Source organism: Neophocaena asiaeorientalis, unplaced genomic scaffold (genome assembly GCF_003031525.2).
Source record: "Neophocaena asiaeorientalis asiaeorientalis breed wild unplaced genomic scaffold, Neophocaena_asiaeorientalis_V1.1 scaffold119, whole genome shotgun sequence".
Classification (NCBI taxonomy): Eukaryota; Metazoa; Chordata; class Mammalia; order Artiodactyla; family Phocoenidae; genus Neophocaena; species Neophocaena asiaeorientalis.
Window position 1 is genome coordinate 2,053,502 of NW_020175821.1, and position 13,889 is coordinate 2,067,390.

General features: G+C 44.1%; 1 protein-coding gene across 1 annotated transcript in view; it reads left to right on the plus strand.

The window, feature by feature from the left end:
- Positions 1 to 13,889, plus strand: part of EHD4 (EH domain containing 4) — an 85,105-nt gene that overhangs the window by 20,830 nt on the left and 50,386 nt on the right. Inside the window, exon 2 of the mRNA XM_024732631.1 lies at positions 7,630 to 7,806. Coding sequence (XP_024588399.1) covers positions 7,630 to 7,806 — 177 coding nt within the window. The remainder of the gene's footprint in view (positions 1 to 7,629; positions 7,807 to 13,889) is intronic.

A 13,889-nucleotide genomic window follows, 5' to 3' on the forward strand; every position in this document is an offset into this window, starting at 1 on the left:
GTGAGTTTAGGAGAAACAATTGTTTACCGTAGTCTTGGAAGGCTATTTATATGAGGAAGCATCCCTGAATAGCTTGTGGGGGGTTAATATATTTTTGCGGGAGGGCTGTTTTTGGTTTGGATGCTTGCTGTCTCTTTCCTCAGCATGTGCTGGCCATTTCCCCTTGATAGCAGGTTTGCAGGTGCGGGGCCTGCCCACAGAAGTATGCTGCTTTTGATTCCTGTAAACTTCCTCTCCCTTTGTTCTCCTCTCCTTCCTTTCCCTTTCTTCCACCCTCCTTCCAGAGCAGCAGGGAAGGTGGAGAGGAGCAGCTCCAGATGATGACATAGGTTAGACAGCACTGTGCCTTCAGCATATCCCAGCCTGAAGTAGTTTAAATTCCACTCATAGCTGGAAAAATAGAGGTATGAAAGGCTTTACCTAGCAAGTTCCAAATACTTGGTCCAACAGGCCATTCCAGTTTTTCTTGGTCCACTCCCTTAGTACGTAGAGCAGTTACAAGGATGATGTCATCTGAACAAACAGTCCTGGTGATAATATGTCAATGATTTAACTAAGGGAAAACAAAAATGAAAAGAGAAGTTAGGTTTCACATTTAAGGAAGACATAGAGTTTTAAAATGGAAGTGAAGCTTGGCCTGACTTAGTTTTTCAATAACTCAAAGAAGATTAAATATTTAAAGTAATCTTGTAATAACTTTTAATGGAATATAATATGTAAAAATACTAGATCACTGTGCTGCACACCTGAAACTAATATAATGTTGTAAATCAACTATAATTCAATAAAAATAAATAAGCTAAAAACTTTTTAAAGTAGATGCTTCCTCAGAGATATTTATCTCAGCATTATTTATTTATTTGAAGTATAATTGATGTAGAATGTTGTGTTAGTTTCTAGTGTACAGCAAAGTGATTCAGATAGATATATATATATATATATATATAAATTCTTTTCCAGATTCTTTTCCATTATGGGTTAGTACAAGATATGGACTGTAGTTCCCTGTGCTGTACTGTAGGTCCTTATCTATTTTATATATAGTAGTGTGTATCTGTTAATCCCAGGCTCCCAATTTACCCTCCCCCTGCCCTTTCCCCTTTGGTAACCATAAGTTTGTTTTCTATCAGCATTTTTTTTTTTTTTTTTTTTTTTTTGGCGGGGCGCGGGCCTCTCACTGTTGTGGCCTCTCCCATTGCGGAGCACAGGCTCCAGACGCGCAGGCTCAGCGGCCATGGCTCACGGGCCCAGCCACTCCGCGGCATGTGGGATCTTCCCGGACCGGGGCACGAACCCGTGTCCCCTGCATCGGCAGGCAGGCTCTCAACCACTGTGCCACCAGGGAAGCCCTATCAGCATTATTTTTAATAGCAAGAAACGGGAAGCTATTTCAATGCCAACAGAAAGGAAATGGCAGGCTAAACTGATGCAAACTCACCTCAGAATAGTATGCAGCCATTAAAACTTGTGTTTTCAAATAATTTTTAGTGGTGTGAGGAGAAACTAATGGTGAAAAGTCTAGATGCAAAGTTGTTTAAATGCTTTGATTCCAATTTTATAAAGAAAAACTTATACCTGCAGAAAATGACTGGATGGAAGCATATCAAAATGTTCAAATTAGTCATTGTCCTGTATTAATGTGGTCCTGTGCAAGCTGCTTAACTTGTCATAAGCGCAGTTTTCTCTTCTATAAGCTAGGGATAAAAATACCTGCTCCAGCAACAGGGAGGGTGAAAGGATAAAGCCTATGTGTGAAATGCCTTATAAACTGTTGTTTGTAAGATTATTATCATTATTATTAGTATTCATCATAATCTGTTGTTTGGTGGTGTCTACAAGCGGTGGTGGTGGTGGTGGTGGTACTCATTGCTAGGAAATAATTATAGATTCTGGACCATTTTTATAAGACTTGTGATAATAAATGTTTGATTCTTCTGACATTTCCATTTCTTGGTATTAAACATGAGGATAAACAAAAGAAACTGCTTAAAAAACATCATTTCCAGATTTAGGACAAATCGGAGTTGAAAGACTAACACTTGCTTTCCAGTCCCTTTCCTAGTGAAATGGTGGGTCAGGTATTATCAATCAAAAATACATTATGTAAAACCTTCCAACACATTATAAATTGAAATGTATTTAAACTCATAGCCCTGGATTTAAAAATCAGGAAATAAAACTGTTTCTCTTGCTGAACTCAAAAGTTGTATACTTCAGATATTTTTTTCACAACTCTGTGGTTTAAAACCCTAGCTCTGTGGTTTAAAACCCTAGTAATGCTCAAAGGAACAAAATGACCGTTAGAGTTAAATGCTCTTTTAAAAAATGTCCCAAACCACAGCAATGAATTAAACCTCTAAACTCTCTGCACAGATGCCATTGTATGCACAAATATTTTTAAATCTCATTTAGCATTACACAAGCCATTTCTCTTTCTCATTTCTGGCTTGAGAATTTAAAGAATAATGCTCATAAAACACCCCAGATAGATGTGCCATATTGCTTTTTAGAGCGCTTACTTAATGATTGAATACCAACTAAAAAGTCTTAGATTTGTATATTTGTTATGACTCACAAAACCCGTTCCTGTAAACAGGCCTGTTGGAGGTTGATAGCCTCTTAAGCTCTGATTTAGGGCAGGTAGTGCTCTCACAGGACTAATAGAAATCCTAGGTTCTAATAAACGATTTAATCTATTCGAACCTTTGTTTTCTCATCTGTAAAATGGGGGGTAAAAATAGTACCTACCCCATAAGGAACTTAGGATTAAATAAGTTTATTCATATAAAGACTTTAGTACATAACAAGTTCTCAAACGTTAGGTATATTACTAAAATAATTAATGCCTTTTCCATTATTTCAAGCACAAGTGTGACAGACAAAACCCAGACAGAATGCATGGGTGAATACCCAGGGGAGACGAGGTTTGCAGCTGGAATTTTGGATGTCTATCATTGAGTAATGTGCCTCTTCTAGTTTGTTTGTTTACTTGTTTTTTAGTTATGCTTAAGCTCGTCTTTGAGAGGATGGTGTTTGGGTATGTTGAGGGACTTTTCGTGGTCTTGAAGATATTTGTTCTTCCCCTGTCACAAATGACAATTTTCTTTTTAGCATCTTTATTGGAGTATAATTGCTTTACAATGGTGTGTTAAGTATCTTCTTTGGAGAAGTGTCTAGGTCTTCTGCCTATTTTTGGATTGGGTTGTTTGTTTTTTTGATATTGAGCTGCATGAGCTGCTTGTATATTTTGGAGATTAATCCTTTGTCAGTTGCTTCGTTTGCAAATACTTTCTCCCGTTCTGAGGGTTGTCTTTTCGTCTTGTTTATGGTTTCCTTAGCTGTGCAAAAGCTTTTAAGTTTCATTAGGTCCCATCACAAATGACAATTTTTTCTATGAAGTCAAAAAGAAATTTTCTAACCTAAGCAGTGGAAGAAGAAAGACGCTGTCTACATATAGCCTTGCATGAAAGCAGCTCCTTGACCTGGGCTGAGCACAGGAGCCACTTGGATGCAACCGAACCGTGGCCCTCAGCAAACAGGGACAAAGCAGTGTCAGGTCCCACCACCCACTCTGTCCAGCTGCTTAGAGTCCAAATGTCTGCCCCTTTTTTCATTGATGACTTGGCTGGAGACTCTTGGGAGCAGTCACCACTGGAGTTAGCAGCCCTCTCTGAGAACACAGGAAAAGGAGAGTGAGGTGGACCCGGGGACAAAACCCACGGGATGCTGGTGCAGTGGGCTCGCCGGCTCTGAACTGTAGGGGAGTCTTTTCTTGTTCCTTTGAATTCCTGTTACTGCAGATAACACCACAAAGTCTCTGGAACTTGTAGCTTTGGGAAAGCCTCTGAGGTGTCCAAAAAAAAAAAAGTAGTATCACAGTTGATCAGTGTCGTGCATGTGGCTGGGTGGGTAACCCGTTTCGGTGCATCCCACCTCAGGATCCACTCAGACTCTTCCTTTCAAGGTTGCTGGGTTTGAACCTCATCTCTTCATTCTCACTTTGTTCACATCAGATACTCTGTGTCCTGGCTGTTCTTAGTTCCCTCACCGCATGTGACACATGCCTGCCTGCCCAGGGGTGTGACTGAAGTATATCTGAGTTTCACAATCCCCCAGCGTAGCAATGCATTTGTTTTCCGTTTGGGGAGGGTGTCTTTTTGGCTACTCCATGCAGCTTGTGGGATCTTAGTTCCCCGAACAGAGGCTGAACCTGGGCCCTGGCAGTGAAAGCGCTAAGTCCTAACCACTGGTCCGCCAGGCAAGTCCCTCAATCCCCCAATGTAAAGACTCTTCTGGGCAATCAGCTGAGAGTGTCATGTATTAACTCATGTATCTGACAGGTCCTACTCGGGGTCCCAGAAGCTGGGCGCTATGTGGGACCCCAAGGCTATGGGGCTGAGCCTGGTATAAAAGCCTCCGGCCAGGAGGAAGAAGCTCCAGGCTCCCAGTCCTGCATGGCCACTCATGAGTTTGACCAGCAACAAGCCCCTTTTTTGGCTATCTTGGCAAGCCAGCCACTGCTGTTAACGTTGACTCTATGGGAAAGCGCCTGTCAGGTTTCAAACCAACACTTGGACCTAACCTTTTTGTGAGTCGTGCGCTGCAGGAAGCCTGGTGACATTGGCTGCTGACATCTCCCCAGTTGTCCCCCTTCCTCGGTGTCTCCCACAGGCCTCCTGGCACTGCCTCATCCAGGCGATGGGGTGTGGAAATCTAACTGCACATGGGATGGGAGTGATCTGGACTTGACTTCTAGCTTTGCTGTTGAATGGTTTCAGACTTAAGATCTCAGAGTGGCTGTAAAACTTAAATTTCTAAATTCATATGTGTATGTGAAATCCACACATTCTGCATACGCTCTGTAAGTGCTGGAGTTTCACAAAATGTGTGATGCTATCACTGTAGCTTTTATCAGTATTTCTAAGATTTGTGTGGAATTTCATAAGAGATTATAAACATGAACCTTTCTGCTCCTAAGAATATTTACTAGGTGCCTGAAAAAGTTTTGAGATTTTTAAAAAATTAAGTTTCAATATGTTTTGAAAAATAGCATCTTCTCTCCCCAGCTTTTCTCCAGGGAGAATGGGGAGAGCTGGCCCCTTGTTGTTAGGGCAGCCCAGCGACCATGCAGGAGGACGGTTTGGAGAGCTCTTTTCCCTCACTTTGGAGGAAATAATTGGGCCATAGTGCCTTATGGAGGCACCCTGAAACTCCCCTTGGGCGCCTCATCTCTGAACAAACTACCAACTGAAGCCCAGGTTTAAATATATCTGGAGACAGCACAAGACCTGTCTGACTGCCTGCATTCCATCTCCACTGAAACACTTACTGTGTGACCTTGGGCACGTTGCTTAGCCTCTCTGGTGCCTCAGTTTTCCCACCTGTAAAATGGGGGTAATGTTAGTATACACCAGGTAGATAGTGTATACTACACCAGAGTATTGTACTACACCAGGTAAATAATGAGAACAGTTGACTTTTGAACAACACAGGTTAGGAGTGCCAACCCTCTGAGGAGTCAAAAATCCACATATAGCATATGGTTAGCCCTCCATACCCACGTTTCCTCTGTATCCTCAGTACTTCCACATCCACAGATTCAACCACCTGTGGACCATGTAGTACTGTAGTATTTACTACCAAAAAAAATCCACATGTAAGTGGACCTGTGCAGTTCAAACCCATGTTGTTTAAGGGTCGACTGTACTTGGTGAATGCTGGGTGCTGTTATCTGATTTGTTTCACATTTACTCTAAATTTAAGGGACATATTTAAATGCTGTGTCTATTCTGGTGCTCTACAAGTTCATAGAAATGTAGAAACTTTAGATTTAAAAAATAAAAAGATCAAACGTTTAGAGTACAGCCTGCTAAGAGTATTAAACAATTTCAGTTTTATTTACAGAGAAAAAATGAGTCTAAAGGGTGGCTTAACTTATTCTTAGAAAAATGGCAAAATGGTGTTGGATGGTTGGTAGTTCATTCTTTCCCTCTAACCCTGGAAATAAAATCATAGGTTCTGGGCTTCAATTTGATCAGTCAAGACATTTTAGAAACAAAAGAAATGGTTCAGGACCAAACAGACTGTAAGCTGCAGGAATGGGGAGTTGGAGAAAGTTGTGCATGTTTCTGCCCTGAGCCTCCTCCCAGGGCGAAGGATCATCTCCCTGGCAGGGCAAGGACAAAGCTCTGTCACCTCAAACAGGCATTTTCTTCCACCGCCCCCTCCCCCAGTTGCCGTTCACTGTCCCTGCCAAGTGTTCTCTGAAGGTGTTGGCGTTTCCACCTGTTGCTTGGTGATTAGTGAAAAGTATTCCAAAATACTCCCTCCTTATGTTCCCCTTGGTTGCAAAGGAAGGAGGGAGTTGTCTTTGCATCCCCCATCCCATTCCATCCATATAGGCATACATATACCTAAGTGTGTCCCTACATCCTGGAAAGGAAATCTTGGTGGGGAGGAAGGGAGGGGCTCTGACTGGCTTCAGCTAAATGATGTGCTGGTGGAGGTAGGGGGGAGCTATGTTAGGACACAGCCATTTCCCACAGAGAGCAGACTTTCCCCATAGCTCTACCTCTGGCTCCCTTGCCCCACGCCAGCCATGCCACTGAGCCAGTCCTATGCCCTGTAGCGCATCAGTTGGTCTCCTCAGCCCCCTGGATGAACATGCTCAGTGACATCTGCTAGGGCCTGTGTGCAGGTTAAACAAACTGCACGAGGGCACCTGGGCAACGGGGCATATGGGGGTAAAATCCAGCGAGAGTCCTGCTCGCTAAGCTGTGAGCCCTGGCACAGGGCTGGGTCTGCCTAGAGGAAGGGGCATCTTTTTCCAATTTGCACAGAAAGCTAGGGATGACCCTGGTAATATCTAATCCGAGCCCTCCCCTTAGCAGTCTGCATTGCTGCTCAATTCTTTGGCAATCATCTTCCATGGTCATGACTTCCAGGATCCCAAGGGAGCTGTAAAATGCCCAAGGGAGGCTTTTGGGGCCACACTGACTGCCAGTGATCAGGAAGGAGATGGTTCATCATTTCATTCACTACACTGGGTGCCCTTTGTGGGCAGGCATAGTGCTGGGTCCTGGGAATATACATCTGGCCATAGATATGGGCCTGTCTTCAAGGCCCACAAACAGAGAAGTGCAGCACCCACAGTGAGCACCACGATGGCCACAGGCTCAGGGTGCCTGGGGCCCACAGAGCAGGTGTCCCCAACATGCTAGAGGGACGGGGACGCTTCCCTAAAGGAGGTGGGCCTGAGCAGGGTCTTCCAGGATGCATAGGAGCTGGCTGAGTACTCCTCTCTGAGGTAGTATCTATTGTGCCAATGGAACCGTGACCGGGGATGGCTGTGCTGAGCTAAGGGCCACTTTGAGAAGGCCCAGCAGGTCTGCAAGATGTCTGCCTCTTTCACTAGGCTCCTTACACTGGGGGAAAAAATAGGTCTGTAGATTCTAAGCTTTGAAAATTCATTATTAGCAAAAGAGTACAATGCCAATCATTCTCTTTTTCTTGGGGGTTATATTCTAGGTTTTCAAATGATTATGTTACAAATTGGTAGCCCCAGGAAGCTTTCTGTCCTCTTGCTTTGTGACCACATGCTAAGTTTCTTTTCTTTTCCCCCTCTCCCAGATACTTACTGGAGCAAGATTTCCCAGGCATGAGGATTGGTCCAGAGCCCACCACCGACTCCTTCATCGCCGTGATGTATGGGGAGACTGAGGGCAGCACCCCAGGGAACGCTTTAGTCGTGGACCCCAAGAAGCCATTTCGAAAGCTTAGTCGCTTTGGAAATGCTTTCCTCAATCGGTAAGGACCAGCAAACTGCCATCTTTGGTCAGGTTGTTTAAACCTGTTCTTGGAATTCTTGCCCATTACACGTAAAGGTCCAAAACCAGAAGAACAGAGCATGTGTGTTCTGAAAGAGAGAAGTTATGAGAAAATTCACTATCATATTCAAATACTAGAAAAATTCTCTTAGGAAGTGATCATTTATACTTACTCTGGGTGACTTCAGAGGGCAAAGCTAAGGCCCAGGTTTGGACATTATGAGGCCACACAGTATAAGGAACAAACTTCTAATAATTTGAGCCTCACAGAAATAGATCAAGTTGCCTTGTGAGGTAGTGAGCTCCCTGTGGCTGGCAATGTTACACAGTAGCTGGATGACCGCATCTCAGGCATCGTGTGCTGGGGCCTCCTGCACAGAGAGCTGAGCCCAGAGGACCACTGAAGTTCTCCTGACACCCAGACTTAGTCTTGGTTTTTCCAGGGCTGGTCACCCCACCTCCTTGGCTGTCCCTTTTGCTTCTCAGTCCCATGCTTTGAGCTGCTTCCTCATTCATTAGAGCAAAGAAATAAGCTGCCACCTTTTTCGAATTCCCATGTTATAAAGTCTGTATTCACAAGGGAAACACTAGAGAGAGTGGCTATTGGCTTCTTTTATTTTGGCAGATGATTTACTTCCCTAACAAATTTATTTTTTCTTAAATCCCAAGCATACAGCAGATGAGAGTGGAAAAGAAGCATTCAGGAAAGACTTCTGTTTTTTGTATTTTGGGTTGTTTTTTTTTTTTGATGTGGACCATTTTTTAAGTCTTTATTGAATTTGTTACAATACTGCTTCTGTATTATGTTTTAGTTTTTTGGTCACAAGGCTTGTAGGATCTTAACTCCCAGACCAGGGGTTGAACCCGCGCCCCCTGCATTGGAAGGCAAAGTCTTAACCACTGGACTGCCAGGGAAGTCCCTCAGGAAAGATTTTGAATGGCAAGGTTCTTTATCTCAGAATTTAAAACCTACTGAAAATAACTCATGCTTTATATAATCGTGTTAATTGAATTCAGAATACATAGAAAAGTAATAGCAAATATTTATATGGCATTTACTATGTGTCTAAACTTTACTTGTAAATTAGCTCTAAATTCTCACAAAAACCCTGTGACATAGGTGCTACTATTATCCCGAACGTAGAGAGGAGGAATTGATGCAGAGAGAGGTTCATTTAAGTTCCACAGGGCCACTCGGCTGATAACCGGCAGTGCTGGGATTGGAACCCAGGCCATCTGGCTAGAGTCCTGCTAGTGACTGCTGTACTGAGCTGCCCAATGGGAGGACGTTTGGACTGAGAATCACTGCCTACTGCCCTCTATCTAACATTTAAGGCTGTCCTCAATCTAGCCCGCCAACAATGATGATGAAGATGATAATGATTATGTCCTAAATTATAGATTAATAATTTCACATACACCCTCTTTTCAGGGCTAATAAGACAGATGACACTAGGGCCATTTTACAGATGAGAAAACTGAGAGCAAAGAAGTAAAATGACTTGCCCAAGAAGATGCAGAGACAGGGCTAGAATTCAGGCTCCCTTTTCCCTTTTACCTATTGCCCTGCACCTCATGAAGCACCAGCAAAGAAGAGTTCCTATCCTTCTAGCCACCTGGTGGCCATGTATACCTGAAGCTCGCGTCAGGGATGTACCACCTGGAAACTGATAGCATACTTAAGAGTAAACAGCCTGCTTAAGTTGTATCTACACGGCAGTGCTGCCGTTTCACCCGGCACTAGCACAAGGAAGAGGGTCAGTTAGCGTGGGGTGCCCAAATGTGTGTATGTAATTATAGCATCCCTGTGGGAACAGCAGCAGGCTTAGCTCTAAAGGCAGGCAAACTTCTTTCTACATAGCATACTTTCTGGCAATTAGGTCAAAATACAATACTTAGTAGGGAGGAGAACTGGTTGTCTGCTGTGGAGAACTTCCACCCCCCACCATACTGAGCAACCACCTGTCCCCACTACCCGTACGGGACAGGTCTCATTATTCTGGCCCTCCCATTACAGGCTGTGGGCTTGGGCATCTACCCCCCACTGGGGAGTCTTTAAAAGAGTTTAGTACTTCGCAAGATGGTACCAGCCTCGAAGCATTAAACAAACCAGTGGAGCTTAAGCCTTGATCTCTAAGGCTGGTTTCTAAGAAGGTAACGGGAGGTTTACAGTACACTTCTGAGGAACGAAGACAAATTCCCAAAAAGACAGCTTTGAATGCTAGAAATTCCACACCTGAACAATAGAAAAAGAAAAGGACTTGAGTGTGGAACAAAGAGTTCTATGGAAAATAATGCGACATTCTGAGACTCCACCGTGCTGCTCTACTTTCTAGAGGAATTCCACAGGCAAGCCTGTCTCGGAGTTGCTCTGTGGGAATGTGGTTATTGAGGTTCCGAAGTCTCTTGTCAGAAGGCAGTTCCACCTCAGGGGTGGAACAACCTAGGGGAGGGACAACCCAGCAGCACACTGAGGGCACAAGCCCTGGGGGACAGCAGCGTGTTTTGGTCAGTTCAAGAAATGTCAGGAGTTGGCCTCTGACACTTCCCCCTGCAGCCTACATTTGGATCGCATGTTAAATTTTTCCCTCAATCTACTTTTCTGAAAATGGTAATCTTTTTTTTTATTTAATCCAGATAGCTACAGACATCATTTTCAGTTTAGGATCTACAATTTAGGATTAAATTGTAGACTTCCACGGAAGAAATTATTAATCTCATTTACTTCTCTGTTTCTCTTTGAAAAATAACTTTAATTGCTGGCCCTAGGGGTTGAAATTTTGAAACTTCCTTTTGAGCTGAAGGAATCTAAACAGTACTTCCAATGCTCCTGTCATTTTAGCCAGGCCTGATGGTGGTGATGGTGTGATAAAAAACAAACCAATAATAAAACCAAGACAAAAAAACTCCACTGTCTTAAATTTGCATAATGATTTAGCAATAATAGAATATATATATGTATTTTTGGACTTACCGTTACCTCTATGTTTGTAACTGAATGAGGCTTCATTCAATAGACTTTTTTTGGACTGTGAATATTACATAGTCACTTAGTACCATTGGGATTTTTTTTTTTTTTTTTTTTTTTTTTTTTTTTTTTGCTGTACGCGGGCCTCTCACTGTTGTGGCCTCTTCCGTTGCGGAGCACAGGCTCCGGACGCGCAGGCTCAGCGGCCATGGCTCACGAGCCCAGCTGCTCCGCGGCATGTGGGATCTTCCCAGACCGGGGCACGAACCCGTGTCCCCTGCATCGGCAGGCGGACTCTTAACCACTGTGCCACCAGGGAAGCCCCCATTGGGATTTTTTAAAGAACTGATTTAATACAAGTAAACAGCATCGGTCGACACACATGCTGGCTCCACCAGATAATTTAGCCGCAGAAATTAAGGAAAATAGGCTCTTGCCAAGAATCACTCTTGATTCACTAGCAAAACTAATTTTTTTTTTTTTAAACATGAGAGATTAACTGGTTAGGGGTGGAGGGTGTTTTGTTTTGGGTTTTGTGGTGTGCTTATCCGTAATAAACTCCCTGAAGCCCTTTCTGTTAATCTTTAACCTCAGGATTTGTGGTGGCTCCTGGATCATCAAGCCATTGTTCTTTGTTGGCAGCTGCCTGCACAGCCCTGGTCCTGTCATCCCAGAAAACCAGCTTTTTCCCCTATGGTGGTTGGGAGAGGGAGGTTTGATTGAGAAAAGTCTGTGTTTAGGTCAAACTGCATGGAATTGCCAATATTCAACCATCTTTTTGCTTGTAAAAGTGGTAGTTCCTTAAGACTCAGTCTAAGGGGTAACCATGGGCTTTTCATAGTCTGGATGTGAAATTAAATTCCTCGTAGGCAGTGGAAGTTTAGATCAGGTCTTTGTGGTAGGACCATGTAATAATAATTGGTTATTACAGGTTAGTTGTCAAAGTCTTTTTGCGTATTGGGTGCTGTTCACTCTGCCAGTTTAGGAAGTTGTGTAATCTCTCTGATCTTACTCTTATCAGTAAAGTGAACTGGGGCAAAAACAGCTCCATACTCTCTTCCATTGTAAGCTTAGGTTTATTTGAACCTAAAGACAACCTGGGAGTCCTCAGGCTGGTAGAATTGCTCAGAGACTTGACCAAGGCCAAGAGGTGAGTGAGAAGGAAGATGGCCAAGAACCAGATCTTCTGCTTCCCGGTCACTGCTCCACCCTCCACCAATGGATTGAGAGCAGGTCACACAAAGGGGCTTCTTTGGTGGGGAATTCCAGGGCTATGGCATGTCACTCCTTTATTTTAGGATGTTGCCTTCTGTTGATAAAGATAAACAGCGGTGATTCAAATGCATGAAATGGCAGTAGCAGCCTAACAGTTAAGAGCCGGACTGGGGTCAGAACTGCCAGGTTCGCATCCCAGCTCCCTCACCTACCAGCTATGTGACTTGGCAAGTTATGGCATGTGACCCTTCTGTGCCCTTGTTGGGGAGGAAGAGATTTTCCTCCACCCTTCTGGGTTCTTCTGGCTGGTCCAAGAGTTAAGTTGACATGAGACAGATTACCAGAAGAAAATCAAACAAAAATTTAATTACGTGTATACATGGGAGAGATCCAGGAAAACCGAGTAACTAACTCCCCCAGATGGCTGAAGCCCTCACCTTAAATACCATCTTCAGTTAAAGACAAAAGAGGATGTTGGGGGTAGTGGTTTGGAACCTGTAAGGGGAAGAAGGCAGTTGACATGGAGCTGGAAAATAATGTTTGGTAAACAAATGTTTGCTGGGCCATGCAGAGATAATGGGACACAGAGAGGAGTTTTAACAAATGGACTTTGCGAGGTTCCCCCCATATACTCAGCTAGTTCATACTGTGTTTATCTCTGGTGACAGCTCCCTTCCTGGAACAGGTCCTCTGTCTACATTCCTTAGGCAGTGAGAGGGGAGGTCAAAGATTCTTCCTGAGTCTTTCTGGGCCTTAAAAATAATCAGCCTAAATTAATCCTCATGCCAATGAGACACATTTTCGGGGTGGCCAGATTTGCTCCCCTCCACCCCAGTCTCATCCTTTGTAGAATGGAGGCACACAGCCCCACTGCTGAAGGTTGTGGCCATGATTGAGTGCGTTAATGGAAAGCGCTTAGGACAGTGCCTGGCACACAGTAAGTGGTCAGTGGATGCTTGTGTCATTTGATCATTGCTGCAACTACTGGGTATCACTGCACTGGAAATCACATCACTATTAAGCTACTGCCTGGCTCTTTTAAAATGTTGATCATTGAATTGGAATGTTAGTGTTTGAAGGTGATTTTAGGAACTGAAATCCCCTTACCTCCTTGTCTTACTGTGCCGCAGGACTTCTAGCCACCTGCCTGAGACCTTATAGCCCAGATCATTCGTTTTCTCACCCCCTCTCTGCTACCCCTAAGCCTTCCTTGGTTGTGGGGTGACGGGGAATTCAGGTCCAATGTAGGGTTCGATCCCCTCCTCGTCTCCTTTTATCAAAAATAAAATATATCAAGCCAGCCCTGGGTGAGGGACATATTTCATAAAGCTTACGTGAGGCTCCTGGGTTTAACTGGCACGTGTGCGTATTTCACATGAAATGTAGAAGGCAAGGCACGGGTACACTTTGTGCTTGTTAGTCCCTCTGAAAGAAGTAGGAAATCCATCTTGGGACAGCAAATCTGTGCTTGGAAACATTGCAGCAGACATATCACTGGGAAAGGCCTGCCCCAAGGCTGACTGTGTTATATCCAATAAAGAATCCACTTTTCACCTTCCTTTTATGGAACATCAAAGGAAGATAAGATTGCTATAACAGCATTGCATTAGGGTTTTTTCTGATTATAGTACAACCATTTAAGAAAACGTATGTGTGGTTCTAACCCCTAGAGTGTGGGCCATGCCCCCACACAGGGGTCTGAAAGCTGACTGTGCCCTGTGCTCCTTTGCCTACCTCCCCACCTCCCCCACACACATGCTGGGCAGGCTGTGCAAAGTCCAGCTCTGTACACACAACCCCTGTCACCCTCTCTCGGGGTGCCCCTGGAGAGCCCCCTCCTCCTCCCCCTCTCCTCCCCTCCCCCTCTCCTCCTCCCTCCC